The sequence below is a fragment of the Candoia aspera genome, chromosome 4, assembly GCF_035149785.1.
Source record: "Candoia aspera isolate rCanAsp1 chromosome 4, rCanAsp1.hap2, whole genome shotgun sequence".
Taxonomy (NCBI): domain Eukaryota; kingdom Metazoa; phylum Chordata; class Lepidosauria; order Squamata; family Boidae; genus Candoia; species Candoia aspera.
In genome coordinates this window covers 98,329,560-98,346,179 of record NC_086156.1, presented here as the reverse complement: position 1 = coordinate 98,346,179, position 16,620 = coordinate 98,329,560, and the positions used below count along the sequence as shown (strand labels likewise).

Below are 16,620 nucleotides of genomic sequence, written 5' to 3'. Positions count from 1 at the left end.
ATTCCTATGGGCCATCTTGCCTAATAATATATTTACAAAAGAATTACCTGGTACCATGCACTCTTGCACATTACCACAAATATGTGCAGTTTTGTATGCATTTCCCCCAAGCACACACATGTTTTGCCTGTATCTTGCATGCAGGAAAAAGCCATAAAATTTGGAGAAGGGGAAATCCAAACAATCAACAGCATTTTAGCTTGTGTATTGGTTCAGAAGTGCCAAATGATGTCAGTTCACATTAACCCACCAATTAAATTCCTCCTCCATTCCTAGAAATCAGGACTGGCCAGCATGGAATGCTGTTTGGGTTAAATGCTGGAACAGATACAGCCAGATTTATGGTCAGAGAAAAGAATTTATCAAAAGTCTTCCATTAATGGATGCCTAAATTCAAACCTCACTCTAAGAGACGATTTGGGGGGTTAGCCACTGTTAGAACCGAAATCTAAAGAATTAGGGCCATTTGAGAAGTTCATCTGCAGCTTTTTGTTTAGAAAGATACACTAATGCAGCTCAGCCCCCTGGGCATCTCAGTTTGCTCTTTAAGGCGAACTTTTGTACCTTATACCCTGGCAACCTCCAATTTTTCTAAAACAGGTAACAAAGGAAGAAAGATGCCATCATTCCCAGCAAGATAGGACATCTATTTTCTTTCTTCCTCCTCTTTCCCCCAAAAGCCAGAACAGTGCAGTGCAGAAATCGGTGACAAAAATCTGCATGAACTGTCAGTGGGAAGAGTCGTAAAAGTCAAGATGGTGTCTATGATAGAAGAATCAAACCCTTTCTTCATCTTTGTATTTTGGCCCCACTCACAGATGTCCCTGTGCATTGCTTCAAATTCATTTGCTTTGAAATCTGCAAATTAGGCAAGGAATTCTTGAAGACAAGATTTCAACTACTGGATCAAGGCCTACATATATAGTTCATGGTTATCACACTTAAAAAAAAATCAAAGTTCCCTATGGTCAAAAGCTCACCTTAGCACACCACACACCACTTTCAGGTTTTGGTGAAAACCAGGACTTTTTTTTTTTTTTTGGTCAACTTGGCAGAAAAGTACTATCTTGCATAAGGGGTGGGAATGGGAGACTTCAATCATGAAGATTTCACAACTGGCTCAGAAATTATTGCACCCATGAAGTGTTGCAAAGTATTTTGGCAGCAATGTATAAAGTCAATTCTGAAAATATCACATCTGCGAACAAGACATTCACACGGGGGTGGAGGAGAAAACACACACCTTCACTTCTGCAAGGACAAGCGGTGGCAGCAGCCACAGAAGAAGGAAGTGTTGCAGGAGAAGGAAGTTGGCATCTTTGTCACAATCAGATCCTCAATTAGCTGATTGAGCCTTCAGGTGAAGAACGCCTTAGTTTCTCTCAGTTCAGAACAAGAAAGAGGACCAGAATTCTCAGCCAACAGGGGAATTGGGGGAATTATAATGCTGACACATCTGGACAATGCCAGAGTGATGAAGGCAAATCTAGAGCTTCAGCAATAGCTCTGCCTTGGAGTTTGGTCAAACAAGAGCGTAAGACTGCTGGCTGGACTTCCAAATATGGTGACAGAGTATCACTTGAGACAAGGGATTGGAGTGCATCACATCAGATTGCTTGTTAGAATACTTTCCCTGAATCCAGATAAAAAATGAAGCAGATGAGAGAGATTGTGGGGTGGCTGTGAAAGGAACGGAGGAGTGAGTCAGCTGTTATCTTAGAAATAACTCAGCCCAGTTAGGGAGAAATCTGGGAAAAGGCAACTCAGAATATTCAGAGAGACTCTGCCTTAGTTAATTCACTATAACTGAGGGTGGGAAACTCCTCTTACGGTTTCCAAGATTCCGTATTTAACCCCGACGAGCATTAAAGATTCCTTATGGAAACTGGTGTAGTTCTTGTTTGCTTGACCTTGTCGAGCTGAGTGGGCATGGCAGCACCCAAGGAAGAAAAGTTCTAGCTTTGGCCATTCTCTGCTTTGCTAATTTTCCAGCCACAACATGGCCTTTAGAAAGGAACCCATTCCGAAGACGGCATGATCGGAGCCGACCGCAACAGCCTTTCTTGCAGGAAACACCTCTCCCTCTGCAACTGAAGCAACCCAGAACAAACAAAAAGGAATTCAACATGGACCATTGGAAGGGCAGATGGGCCCAGCTGCAGTTGAGCTGATTGCAGGAGCGAGAGGGGAGGGTACAGGGATTGCGTGTTACAGGAGGAGGCAAAGTTAAATGGGAAAGAGCGGCAGCTGTTGTGGGTGGGAAGGAAGCTGAAACAAACTGTAGGAGGAAAAATGGAGACTAATCCTGAATCCCATCCAACAAGTTTTACTGTGTGTTTCTTAGGCACACAGAGATGTGTCTTAGAGATGACTGTTCCCAAAGTCCAGCGTCATTCTTTGGAGAAGGAGGTCATTCCTATTTCCCCAGACCGCCATTCTTCGCCCTGATGTTTCTCCCATGGGGCTGAGACATTACGTCCATAATGTACATCCCCAGCCTACGCTGTGATCACTCCTCCAGACTGTCTGTTCGGAGCTCAGGGCAACAGCAATGGGCGTTGGACAGGCATCATGACAGTAAGGATCTGGAAGAGGGAAGAGAAAGGGGAGGGTCATTTGGGGGTTTAAGCACTTCCTGTTCCTGCATCTGACTGGACAGGCAATTTATCAAGGGCCCAAGGAACCTGATAGGACCCAGCCCTACAAGGCCACAAACAAGGAGCAGACCCGCAGCTGGCACTTGCATGATTGCAGACGAGGAATGGGCAATCTCTGGGTGGCTGGGAATACATGCCTTTTTTTAATGGGGAGGGAGAATTGAGGGCCATAAAGGGTGGGGTGAGGATGCATTCCATCCATTATGTAAAGCCTGTTTTATGGCTTACACGAGAGGCTTCATGTCTTCCCACTTCACAATGATGGGAGGGGATTCTATGGGCCACCAAAAGGTGTTTCGGGGCTGCAGACAGCTTAGGCACTTCAGGTTGCCCACCCCTGCTAAGGTCAGACCACAGAATTTGGAATGCTTGGCTGCCCACTGAACACTTCTGTGGTTAGAACCAGGGAACTTCATCTGTTGAGGATACAGAAGAGGCTGAGAAGGCTTCAGAAATCAATGAAGGCCCAGCACTGCAGGCAGGGAGATGGAAGCATGGGACCAGAGAGCCCAAATCTTCTCAAAACAGAGAATGACAGCATAGCTGGGCAGAGGTGAAAATGTGGGCATCTGAAAGGAAAAGCTCCTTTGGAGTGAAGGTCTACTAAGGTGTTATTTCTGAGTAAACTTGCATACTTGAGGAGATACAGGAAAACTGATGGAGGATTACAGCTGCCAAGATGAAGCTTGCCAGCTGGAAGTAACCCAGCCCTGGGAACAATGTTAGATAAATGTATTGGACTCATACTGTTTTCTTGTGCCCTTTGGCAACCGGAACTTTTGCTGCTCACTTCGCTGATTCTGCAAATTTTAGTCTAAACCTCTGATTCCTAAGGGTTTCATAAACAGGGGTGTCTGTGGTGGCAACATTAACAAGTCAAGATGGTGGTTGCAGCTGTGGGATGGAAACCCTGCCCCTTTTACATGCACTGTGGCATCTGATGTGTAAAAATGGGGTGGGGCTTCAATTACACAGTTGCAGCAATTCTGACCTCCCCACACCCCTGGCAGATGCCCCTGTTGATAAAAGGAAGATGTTGGCTTATTTCTGTTCTCTACCTCTTGATTCTTCACCAGAGACAGGAGAGCTTGCAAGAAAGCTTGTGGTGTTCCAGTTCAAGCATCAGACTAAGAAACTGAAGGTTTCAGAATCAGACCTGCCCCCATAATAAGAATTTACATGCAGCAGCCTTCAGCTACAGAAGAGGTGGGCAACTTTTCAATCCCATGGGCTACCTGTGGTGCCATGTTGGGGTCAAATTGATGCTATACATCAGGATCTTGAGGTGGGGAAGGGTCGTCCTAACACTCTTTCTCTAAATCTCTCCTCTGCTGGTAATGGTGGCTTGTTCATCCCTGTTCATCTACAGGCTGATCAGCTGAGTAGTGGGGAAAAGTGGGTGTTGCCCCTGCAAGGTATCCCCATGAAGAGCAGAGACGGGAGGCAATGGTGACATGCATGTGATGTCATTATGCAAATGCTGCAGTTCAAGATGTCCATCGCAAGTATCTCAGTCATGGCATATGCATTATGATGTCATCATGTAGATATTGTCATTTTGGCACCATGGCAGTTTGTCATGGATGCCACTCAGCTCCTGGCAGATCAGCTGGCCACAAACAACACCTGAAGCAATTACAGATCCAAGTGACTCAATCAAGGGCAAAATATTGTGGGCTAAGAAGATGACTAAAAGGGTTCTGAGAGGATAAATCTATCTCAGATGAAGTTTGCATGTACACTCACCCATGATAGCTTAGACGTGATTTTCTTAATTAGCACAAGCAGAAATTGAACCATAAATGAATGACACAGATTGGATTCGCACATTAAGCAAACACGGGGCTGGCTAAGTTGTAGTTCAGTGTGTCTCACAAATAGAGCCACTACATTGGAACATTCCTGTAGCTAGGTAATCAGAAAGAAAGTTCTATAAACTGGCAAGCTCACTCACCTTCATCATCTAGACCAATGTTTCTCACTCTTGGCAACGTGAAGATATGTGGACTTCAACTCCCAGAATTCCCCAGCCAGTATGATGAGTTGAAGTCCACACTTCATCAAGTTGCCAAGGTTGAGAAACACTGATGTAGGCAACTTAGTGTCTATTTTATACACACCTCTCTATTAGCTCTTCCTTTTTCAGAGCTTGTTGAAGGTTCTCTCTCCTTTATTCATGGCGATGATCTCAATGGAAACAAAAATTTTTTTTCAAAATGCTCTCATGCCCTTGCATTTACTTCATTGCTATATGACCAGCACTCTAGCACTTGAAATGAAGGAGATTGGGATTGAGGCTGAGAAACCTCCAAAACTAGGCTCACCTTTCAGTGTGACCAATTTACCATCTATTTCAGAGGAGACAAGGTTATTACACAACTTTGAGATAGGAGGGGAAGTTTAGGAAGAAAAGTTGAACAGATCCAAACTCCTTTCCAGGATTGGAAATCTGGGGGTGGGGAGGTGCTGGTCTGAGAGCAGAGGGTGAAGTTCTCAAAGTCCTGTCCTTGCTTAGTTCCTCACCTTTGTTTCTTTCTGGAACTGAGCCCAGCTTTCCTCAGGGACGATGCTGTAGGGTATGAAGATGTCCAAGTGATAGAGCTCAGGATGTCCCCGTAACACAATTCGGTCCTCTCCAAGGTCCAGCTCAAGATGTCTCACTGAGATCTGCAGTAGTGGCAGTGGGGAGGGGGGGAGAAAAGCACACACAGAAGAATGCAACCAGTCTCAGCACCTGGGCTGGAGTTGGAACAGGTAGGTGCTTTCCCGTAAACCACATGCTATGGAGTTACCATTTCAGGGAGGCAGATTTTTGCCACTAGACGATCTGGGTGACTGGTGGATGGCTCTGCAACTATGGTGAATTCAGGAGCTGTAGCAGAGCTGAGAAATGAGCAAAAGGGACTTAAATTAGATAAGGAGAGCTGTGCCAAAGGCCGATCAAAGCTCATTGGCAAGTACAGAATTTTGTGCGGCAAAACTGCATGGGAAACAAGGGGAGGTGGAACAGGTTAGGTAATAGACAGCATGTCCGCACTCCACACCACAACATTTTACTGCTGGTCCCCTCATTCTGTGCTAAGGGCACTTCGGGGAAAAAGAAAATCCACACACACTACGATCCAACAGCTTAATCTGATCCCATCCTATTTTAGATCATATATGCCCATCCCATCTTTCAAAATATAAGCATCCCAACTGTCTTTCTCAAATAACCTGACCCTTATTCCCAATACAGGTAGTCCTCGTTTAATGACCACAATTTGGACCAGCAACTCAGTTGTTAAGCAAAGTGGTCACTAAGTGAAATTGCACTTCAGCTTTCCTTTGCTTTACAGACCTGTGAAGGTCATAAATGTGAAGGCTGGTTGCAAAGTTACTTTTTCATCACCATTGTAACTGTGAATGGTCACTAAATGAGGACCATCTGTATATATTCTTCTCACAACTCCAACGTACTTCCGTAAAACAGGTGGCATACTGATTTTTCCCTTTGGTTTGGCTACAGAAAGAGATACACAATGTCAGATAAAATCCACTTAGCTTGACAAGAGAGAGATAGAAGGGACTGCACATGAAGTACCTTGACTACTTTGAACTCCCAGTTATTGCATCTGAGGATCCTGTCATCCTCTGATATGGTTTAGGGTGGATCGTTTAGTGTTCCAACCAATTTTTGTATTGCTACAAAAAGGCTAACAAATGAAATCGCAAAATCTCCTTCTGGGACTTTCTTCTCCTTTTGCCAAAGCATCCTGGGGCCAGAATTCTCACCGAGCAGCTTTCTTAAACACCAAGCTAATTCTGACTATTTTCTTCCTAGTTCCTAACAGATCCTTTTGGACATGTTATGCAAAGGCCCAGCTCTCCAGAGAAGTCTGCAATGCTGGGAAAGATGGAAGGAAAGAAGAGAAGAGGAGGACCAGCAGCAAGGTGGAGGGACTCAGTTATAGCAGCACTGAAGGACCAGGCTAGGGACAGTTCATCCTGGAGAAAATCTATCCTTGGGGTCACTAAGAAGCAACACCGACTTGATGGCACACAGTGAATCCATTATTCATAATAGATCTATCCCATCCTTACAGGTATGTGGGCAAGCAGGCAAAGATTCTGCTGTGCCAGTTCCACCACTATCCAGAATTGGCAAAAGTGTGTCTGACCAGAGGGGACACACCTCAGGGTCAAAAGGACAGGAAAAAACTTATTCCAGGAGGTCAAATCCAGTCCTGAACTCATGGCTATGCTAGCTAGAGATCATGGAGATGACATCCAGAACAGCTAGAGAGCACCTTTGAGGGTGGGGGGGGAATGTGTGTGGATCTAACAGTGCAAGAAGGTGGTTTAGCTTAAAGGAGACCCCCCACCCAAAAAAGCGTACCTGGTGTGCATCTCCTGGATAATGGGCTTGGATTTAGTGCGAATATTCTGTTCCGATATGGAGCCCATAAACTTCCTGTTCTTCAGAATCCGCCACTCTAGGAAGGAACGCAAGTAACAGCATCTGCTGGTTGCAGAGACACAAAGCTACAGCCAGGCCCGAAGGGAAGGAAGATCACGGCAACGTTGCCGGAGTCCACTTAAGATTGCTTATTTTCAGGGAACCACTCCACCCACCCAACAAAGGCCCTGCTTGCTACAATTGTTATTTTCCGTACCTTGATTGGTGATGTCCACTTCGTATTTTTCTGACAATCCTTCCATGGCTATCATAAGGAAGAATTCTTTGAGGAATTGATTGCTCTTGATGTTGGCAGGGATGGGAGACAAAATGGAGAAAGCTTAGGCACTTTTTTCTCATGGCTGTGCAAAACAATGGCTTGAGAACTGCTTTCCCCAACAGAATCCCGTGCCTGTAGGGAGCATGCCCAGATGTGAGTGCTGTATGCACAAAACACTACCATTGAGATGAAAAGGCCAGATCACAGATGCGAAAAGCCTATGGCTCAGTGATCAAGTCCATGCTCTCCATGGAGGAAATCCTGGGTTCAATTTCTGGCCACCCATTTAAAAAGCTCTCTAACTATACAATTGAGAACATCAGAATATACCTGCTTCATTCAATAGCAAACAAGGCATATGTCTTATGCACCATACTGACTGGATGTAAAAAAATAACAATGGATAGAAAAGACTCAGGGGCCTGAATTGTATGTAATTCTCATGCATTCCAGTGGTGTGTCAAATTACCCCGCAGTGAAGTCCTAGATTATTTTTGATTTGGAGACTGGGAAGAAAAAGGAATAGTTCAATCAAGTATGATATAAAACAGTGTTCCTCAACCTTGACAACTTTAAGATGTGTAGACTTCAACTCCCAGAATTCCCCAGCCAACCTTGCTGGCTGGGGAATTCTGGGAGTTGAAGTCCACACATCTTAAAGTTATCAAGGTTGAGAAACACTGACATAAAAACTTCAAGGGTACAAAATCTCATCTTTGACTCCATCTGAAGTAATGGATTTAGCCTCCTACTGAGCTGAAAAAGGCAACCAGGTGAGCACGGGAAGGGAAGACTCCTCTCTGGAGTACCCAGATCCCCAGCTCCCATTAAAAAAAACAAAAGACTCACCTCCATCTTATTAAAAAAGTTGCTGTTGATGGTGACTTCGTAGGCTGTGCAACCAGTACCACCTGGAAGGAAGAAGGAAGCATTAGGCTGGTTCCTAATAAGGATGGCTCTTCCTTAGGTCTACAGTGCACATGAAATGGCTGTGTGTTAATAGTTGTTCTTGAAGGGGTACAATCACATGGCATTGTCTCAATGGGAAGGTCCCCACATTAATCCATTCCATGTGAAAAATGTAGAAAAAATGTATATCTGTGTATTTTCAACACTATTTCCACTTCAGTCAGGATGGCTAGGAACGTGTATAATATTTCATTTGTATTCTCTGGCAGATTTTCTGCAGAGTATAGGATGAACACTGAGCGATCCATACAACAACAAAAAGCAGGCAACAGTGTTGTCATTACCAATAGAGTTGGGCAATGAAATGTCTGCAAGCAAACAACCAAGCTCAGACAGCACCAAGGACTCGTGTCGTCACTCTCAGTGATTTCCAATAGCATCTCTGTGAAGTGCCTGAACTGGGAAGCCTGAGAGCAACTCAAGACAGAAGTAATTATGAATGTACTTGTGCTACATGTTAGTGCCATCCCCACTATGGTCAAAGATGGTTTCGTTGCTCCTCAGCCCAGCCAGCCCAGATGACCTGAGGAGCAATTGGTGATTCAATCAGATAGACCTGTGCTTCTCAACCTCAGCAAGTTTAAGATGTGGGGACTTCAGCTCCCAGAATTCCCATGGCTGGCTTGTTGAGGTTGAGAAACATGGAGATAGATAACTACTTCCTAGCTTGTGCAATTCATCTCAGCACCAATCAATTTCCTAATCAGTTGACCACTCACTCTTGTCCATTTCTACATGGGGCTCCCCCAGACTCATGGGGATCCGGAAGGTGGAGGCATTCTCTGACTCAATGAGGCAAGCCAGTTCTTCATTGGTTAGGTCTGGTGGTGAAGGGATGTGCGGGGATCTGCAGACATTGACAAAAATCTTCTCACCGGAACTTGTATGGGTTTTTAGGCAGAACCCTAGGCAGGAAAAAAGGGGGTCAGGTGAAGATGTCACATGTGCAGCAGAACCAGAAGATGACGGCAAAGTCTTTCCTGCAGTTTGGCAGCCCACATTTCTTCCTATCTTAGCATAGGGTTCAAACTTGCAGGAATGGGATGCAGGTGGAAATTGAGCCCATAACACCCCCGCCCCAACTAGTACTACTGAAATAAAGAAAAGCCCCTTTGTGTGCAAACCCAGAATGTTCAGGACAAGTAAAACTCTGTAAACCCCATAGAACTGTGAGAAAAATAAGTTTTCAGATGAATGATCCCATTTAAACCAAACTGAAACATAAAGGAATGTAGCAACAACCTCGGAAGCTCTCTCACACCAGCTTCTGCTAACTTTTATCAGGACATTCTCATAGCAACCCATGAGTCTCTGCATTCAAGAAGTTTGCTGTCTCCCTTCTTCCCACTAAGACAATGGCTTTCTTCAGAGTAGATAAGTAGAGCAGAAAGTAACTTGGGATCTATTGCTTAGGAATATGTATTTATGTACGCTTACATCATTTCCTTTTCTGTAATGTATAAATATCAGTGCATTTCTTTCGTCTGCAGGGGAGGCACCCACCATCTTGGTGAGGACCCCTCTGGTGTGCACTGTTTAATAAATACTGCAGTTCAGCCTTATTTGCTCTGGGTCCTGCGTTTGATTCCACAGAACCTTATAGATCTAGCTTAGCTGAGCAATTTTTATCCTATCCTTCCACCCTGCCTCTGTCTCACCCACAGCAGCATAGCAGCTGAAACTGATATCCATTTTTTCTAGCTTTCCAAGTTTCCCTGCAAAGCTTCTGCTCTTTTGTTGTATTTGAAACTCTTTTTCTCCTTTTGGTACTCAAGTTTTTCTTTTTCTTTCTTTTTATACAGTGCAGCAGAGGAATATCATATAAAGCTATTTTTGCAGTAGTGTTTATCTTTTTTAAAAAATACAACGTAGAATATAAATATTACTCTATTGCCCATAACCTTTTCCATGTCCCCTTTCAGGTCATAACATTCCCTATTATCTCACATCCCCCTTGGAAATAAAGGAGTGATGGAGAAAGAGAGAGAGAGAGAGAAGCAGAGTGTTGGGGAAATGACCAAACACGTGTGACAGGAAAGGTGAAGTTTCTCATTTCCATGTAGGTTTGAGAAATTCTCCCCAATATCATAAGACCTTTTTCACATTCCCTTGTTTCACTTAGCATGTCACCTTTTTCTGCAGTAATTAATTTTTTTTTACCTGGGAGGGGGCGGATGGGCTTGGATTCTGCTGGAGAAGGCACAGAGCTCTGGATATTCTGGGCTGCCTAGGGAGAAAATAGTTGGATGTATTTGTGAATCCTGTGTGTACCACCCTGTCAGCAACCAGACCCATTTATGAATTATTTCTCTTCCTTATGGCTGAAAGAAAACCTATTTCACCTCATTCTCTAGTTGCATGTCTGTCTGATCACTCCTGAAAGGCAGGTTGTGGGGGAAAGAAGACAAAAAGAGAACAAAGCCACTTTAATCTGGAATTTTGGAAAACATAGAACCATAACACTTTTGGTACATGCCATGTGTAGGAAAGCTGTCACTGTGCATCACAATAAACAAGCACAGCCATTGGATGGTGGATTAGCAAGAAGATATCACACAAGTGCTCTGATGGTGTTCCAGACCCTGCCCATCATCACCAGCTGTTTGTAAAACTGCATACGCATTCTGAATTGATAGCCACATCATCCAGGTGAGGGCTAAATAAATAAATAAAGTCAGTACGATAATTAAAATGTATGGCGATTACTACCGAGAAAAATACCCTTAATAATTAGGAATCACATTTAACAGTCAGTTTAGCCACTTAATAACAAGGCAGTGTGTTGTTCCTCTACTTAAAATGCTTTTGTGAAACCCAGCTGCCTCTTGAATAACAACACACATTTACAGGGTCACGAGGACTTTGGGGCTGTGTGTCCCGTACTGCTTATACATGCAATTTTAAATTCTATCAAATTGCAAAGGCTGATTGCACTGAAAGGAAGCCTTGAACAAGAAATGAAGGCATCCTTACGCAAATCATTTGACAAGAGCCACATAGCCCTAGATAACTACACCTGTTGAATTATGAGGCAGCCCTCCCCACCCCAACTTGGCTACCCCATCAAAAGAAGTGGGCAGTTGCAATATTTATGGCTCCCATGACCACTTTTGTAGCCCCCCAATCTCCTCTGACTCAGACTGTTGAAAAGTGATGGTACGGTCTTCCTTTGCAGTGGGAAAGAAATGAAGAATGTCATGCCGGCTATAAAATAGGCACATCATAGCTAAAAAGCAAAGGGCCTCCTAAACTCCCTTCAAAATGCCAGCCTCACCCACTCTGCTGCCTTCAGATCACCCAAAACATCAACTTTAAAAGTCACTGTTTTGATTTAATGTGATTTTTGATTTAATGTGATTTTGATTTAATGTGACCAGAGGGGAAAAATTACTGAATACATATGGAGTGAGTGTATTCAACTGGACAGATTTAATTTATGGGAATATTAATGAAATGTTTTATTAAGTCAAGAGGTTTTCTATTCTAGCATCGACTCCTCCTTTGGCTTGATCCTGCTGCCCTTCTGGATCACAGCCCTCAGCCTGAATTCCTGCTGCAAGCTCACTTTGTTCCCTGTCCCAGGAGTCCTGCTTCTGTTTCCAAAACAACTCAACAACTCAACAACACATGAGAGAAACTGTCCTCAACACACCTGAAGCAGAAGACGACGGAATTCCTCTTCATCTTCTTCTCCTTGTAGCTCCGCTGATAACAGGGACTTATCTGTTACTGATGCCATGTTGGAACTGGTGGGCCCTATAGAGGCTGCAAAATGAAAGCAAGGGTTAAGAACCAAACATTAGAAGAACAAGTGACAGAGACTGACCATAAACCAGACTTTCCTACCTTGGATCTGTCCAGATGTGTTGGACTATTATACCCATAGTAGTGGAAAATTAGGGGTGCTATTACCCAATATCAACTTATATCCCCATACCAAAAAAGGGAAACACTAAAGAATGTTCAAACTATCGAACAGTGGCACTCATTTCACATGCCAGTAAGGTAATGCTCAAGATCCTGCAAGGTAGACTTCAGCAGTTCATGGAGCGAGAATTGCCAGATGTACAAGCTGGGTTTAGAAAAGGCAGAGGAACTAGAGACCAAATTGCCAATATCCGCTGGATAATGGAAAAAGCCAGGGAGTTTCAGAAAAACATCTATTTCTGTTTTATTGACTATTCTAAAGCCTTTGACTGTGTGGACCATAACAAACTGTGGCAAGTTCTTAGTGGTATGGGGATACCAAGTCATCTTGTATGCCTCCTGAAGAATCTGTATAACGACCAAGTAGCAACAGTAAGAACAGACCACGGAACAACAGACTGGTTTAAGATTGGGAAAGGAGTACGGCAGGGCTGTATCCTCTCACCCTACCTATTCAACTTGTACGCAGAACACATCATGCGACAAGCTGGCCTTGAGGAATCCAAGGCTGGAGTTAAAATCTCTGGAAGAAACATTAACAATCTCAGATATGCAGATGATACCACTTTGATGGCTGAAAGCAAAGAGGAACTGAGGAGCCTTATGATGAAGGTGAAAGAAGAAAGTGCAAAAGCTGGTTTGCAGCTAAACCTCAAAAAAACCAAGATTATGGCAACCAGCTTGATTGATAACTGGCAAATAGAGGGAGAAAATGTAGAAGCAGTGAAAGACTTTGTATTCCTAGGTGCGAAGATTACTGCAGATGCTGACTGCAGTCAGGAAATCAGAAGACGCTTAATCCTTGGAAGAAGAGCAATGACAAATCTCGATAAAATAGTTAAGAGCAGAGACATCACACTGACAACAAAGGTCCGCATAGTTAAAGCAATGGTGTTCCCCGTAGTAACATATGGTTGCGAGAGCTGGACCATAAGGAAGGCTGAGCGAAGGAAGATCGATGCTTTTGAACTGTGGTGTTGGAGGAAAATTCTGAGAGTGCCTTGGACTGCAAGAAGATCAAACCAGTCCATCCTCCAGGAAATAAAGCCAGACTGCTCACTTGAGGGAATGATATTAAAGGCCAAACTGAAATACTTTGGCCACATAATGAGAAGACAGGACACCCTGGAGAAGATGCTGATGCTAGGGAGAGTGGAAGGCAAAAGGAAGAGGGGCCGACCAAGGGCAAGATGGATGGATGATATTCTAGAGGTGATGGACTCGTCCCTGAGGAAGCTGGGGGTGTTGACGACCGACAGGAAGCTCTGGCGTGGGCTGGTCCATGAAGTCACGAAGAGTCGGAAGCGACTAAACGAATAAACAACAACATTACCCAATATGCCACCCAGAGGGTGCCAGATTGGGAAAAACTGCATGGAAGCCTTGGGTCAGGAAGGAAACGGCCTAAAAGGCAGAGGCTGATTTTTGAACGAGAGCATTGATTAGTGCCCATGCACATTCCTCAAACCTTTGAAAGATGAATCAGATGAAAGTCTATTACAGCCTTTCTCAACCTTTTGACCCTGGAGGAACCCTTGAAATGTTTTTGCAGGCCTCAGGGAACCGCTGCACATTCAGGCTCAAATATAGACCAGAAGATACAAAATTATTATATTCAGCTCGTGTGTAGGCCTGTATCTGTGCATTAACAGTGTTCCTAAACTAAAAATAAAGAATGAAACTCTTTAATATGAAGTTGCCCGGATTTGAAATAATTTTTAAAATAAATTGTGACCTCCCAGGGAACCTCTAGTGACCTCTTGAGGAACCTAGTGTGCCATAGAACCCTGGTTAAGACACTCTGGTTTATTAGGATGGACTCCCAAAAGCTAATGCTCTTTCATCCTTCCCTTCTCATGAGCTGAGCACCTAGAACACACCCACCATATTTTCTCCATGGAATAGCAGTATAGTAACCAGGCAGTAACGCTGAAAGATCTGACATACATTATGGAGGATAATGAAGAGGTTTAGAATCCCTTCCTTAAAGAATGGAGTCGTTATATATTTTAATTTGTTAAGAGAGCACAAGGCCCTTTGTTACTTCTGCTACTGCAGACTAATACAGCCACCCCATAGCAAAGTTTCCAAAATAATGCTAAAACTGCAGTCGCCTTCCACATGATAAAACCAGAAAAGATCCAGCCACGTCAAACTGACAGACTCCTTCTACCACCCAAACCAAGTTCCAGCTCTTTCTTCTTGGATCCCATTGGCCTTGCTTTTTAACTCCATTATTTGTGGCATCAACATCCCCCTTCCCCCCAAGGAAATCAGAAAAATCAGTTTTCATTCTCCAGTTTTACAATATCCCTGCTGTGTAGACGAGAATAAGCAAACACAACTAGCCAATGATTACCTAGCAACCTAAATAAATAGAAGGAAAACTGTTCATTATAATCCAGCTACACTCCAAGCTTACTTCTATTTGAAATTTCTTCCTTTTGTTGCTACTACTTCTGTTACCACAAACTCCATTTTTACTCCTGCTTTTACCAAGCCCACCTTTAGCCCCAGATTTGTGCTGTGACTAAAGCAGCAAAATCCTACAATCCATGTTAGCAGCCCAAATCTGTCAGGTCCTCTACATCCCTCACTGAGTTTAGTGCAATCAATTTACTTCCCATGGAAATGAATACAAGCAGGTCTCAATTAGTGTGGTTAATAAATCCCACAAAATGGTCACACTATTTGAATAATATTTCTATGGAAAACGGGGTAATTTTTTTTAAAGGTAGATTCTCATTTATCCCCATATAATGTTAAAACAGGGATGAAAAAAAAAGATATTGCACTATATTCATAAGCCCCTAAGTGCTCTTTTAAGATACTTGCACTTTTTTTTACTATTCACAGTAGCCCTAAGTGCTATTGTTAACATTCTGGCTCACATTAATTGTGACCTGGTATCATTTTTTTTAAATATAATTTTTCTTGAGAAAAAAAATTTACATGATTAAAAAGACTATGGAAATGTAAAGAACTGGAAAGAAAGAAAAAGATATGAAAAGGTAAAAGAAAAAATGAGAAACAGTAAAGGTCAAGAAAAGGGAAGAGAAGAAAAAAAGAAAAGAAAAATATCTAAAGAAGCAACTTCTGATCTTCTTTACAGCAGTTATGAACAAAATTATTACCGTTTCTGCCCACCCAAATTATATATCATGGCTCCCTTCTTCCCATAAACAACCTTTTTAATCAGTAAATCCTGAGATCATCATTTTTGTCCATTTTCAGCAAAAAGTCCATAAAGGGTTTCCACTCTTTTATAAAAATGTGACCTGGTATCAATTTATAAATCACACTACTGAAAAGTCAAATTTCACACTACTCAAACTCAACACTAATCGAAACCTACCTGTACTTGACTGCAGTTTACACATTCTGCGTAACTTTTTGTTACATACATGACATGCACCTGCACTCCAAGTACATCATTGCCTTCCAGCCCACATCTAATGGAGAAGCAATTCATAGTTCCATAAATTCTCTTTAAAATGCCTGATTTTTGCTGTATTCTTCGTAGAAATAAGATAAGGGAAAAGAATCTCAATCAGCAACAGCAAATAAAACAAAATAAAATAAAATTCGTCTAGGCTCAGCTTTCTACTGCCACCCTTCCTTACTGAGCAGTACTTAATAGAAAATGTGCCGTACAGAGAATAGTTTCCTTTGTTTTTGAGGTTTCCGGGGTTATTAAACTGATGCACGCTCACTCACACTTCGGTATGGGGCTCCCTGCAACGAATTTCACCCTCTCGGTTCACTGAGAGCCGGGACGGAAATGCGCGCCATCACTCCCCGACAAATTCCCCATCTCTATGCTTCCCGTGTAGCAGAGAGATGCTTTATAGACTTAAAGACGAACATAGATGTAGCAATCTAGAGGAGTGAGTAGCACAGCAATGTCAAGATACAATGCTCCTTGCTTTGGAGGGGATTAATATTTCAATGCCTATGTTCAGCTGGGCATTGCTTTAGGGCTGGAATTTATCTCAATAGTCAATAGCCCTGGCCTCAAATTAAGTGACCAGTGCAGCATTTTAAAGTAATACTGATTTAGAAAACTAATTGCTGAATGTGATACAAAGCAGTGATTTTCAACTTTAAGATGTATGTATGGCTTCAACTCCTGGAACTCCCCAGCATGCTCAACACTGGTCGGCTGGGGATTTCTGGGACCTGAAGTCCACACATCTTAAAGTTGCCAAGGTTGAAAAACGCTGGTATAAAGGATTAGCTAGGAGGAGGATGGATGTTTTGAGATAAGGAACATACTTGGATTGTACACCCTGTTGCAGTTTTGTAAAGTACTGTTTTCTCTGCTCCGAATCTTTTGGTTGATTGGCTGA

At 43.1% G+C, this 16,620-nt stretch overlaps 1 protein-coding gene across 3 annotated transcripts; it reads right to left on the bottom strand.

Moving 5' to 3' along the window:
* Positions 1 to 2,305: 2,305 nt before the first annotated feature.
* PIH1D1 (PIH1 domain containing 1) lies at positions 2,306 to 16,075 on the bottom strand. Of its 3 annotated transcripts, none has more exons than XM_063301157.1 (10): positions 15,989 to 16,075; positions 11,997 to 12,109; positions 10,505 to 10,571; positions 9,064 to 9,249; positions 8,225 to 8,286; positions 7,313 to 7,397; positions 7,036 to 7,132; positions 5,450 to 5,540; positions 5,181 to 5,324; positions 2,306 to 2,585 (listed from the first exon to the last, which is right to left on the bottom strand). In XM_063301157.1, the coding sequence occupies exons 2-10, from the start codon at positions 12,081 to 12,083 to the stop codon at positions 2,538 to 2,540; spliced, it is 867 nt and encodes a 288-aa protein (XP_063157227.1). In that variant the 5' UTR covers positions 12,084 to 12,109; positions 15,989 to 16,075; the 3' UTR covers positions 2,306 to 2,537. The 3 variants fall into 3 exon arrangements, with proteins under 3 accessions (XP_063157227.1, XP_063157228.1, XP_063157226.1); XM_063301158.1 differs by having other exon boundaries at positions 15,905 to 16,036; XM_063301156.1 differs by lacking the exon at positions 15,989 to 16,075 and adding an exon at positions 15,627 to 15,685.
* Positions 16,076 to 16,620: the final 545 nt, after the last annotated feature.

Bases quoted from the DNA above. Each gene is read 5' to 3' on its own strand.
- PIH1D1 (XM_063301156.1), bottom strand. From the start codon at position 15,651: ATGTGTAAACTGCAGTCAAGTACAG. The intron at 8,287-9,063 runs GTGAGTGGTCAA...TCTTCCTTCCAG, and splicing joins CCATGTAGAAATGGACAAGA to GTGGTACTGGTTGCACAGCC. The intron at 7,133-7,312 runs GTACGGAAAATA...GTTCCTTCCTAG, and splicing joins AGTGGACATCACCAATCAAG to AGTGGCGGATTCTGAAGAAC.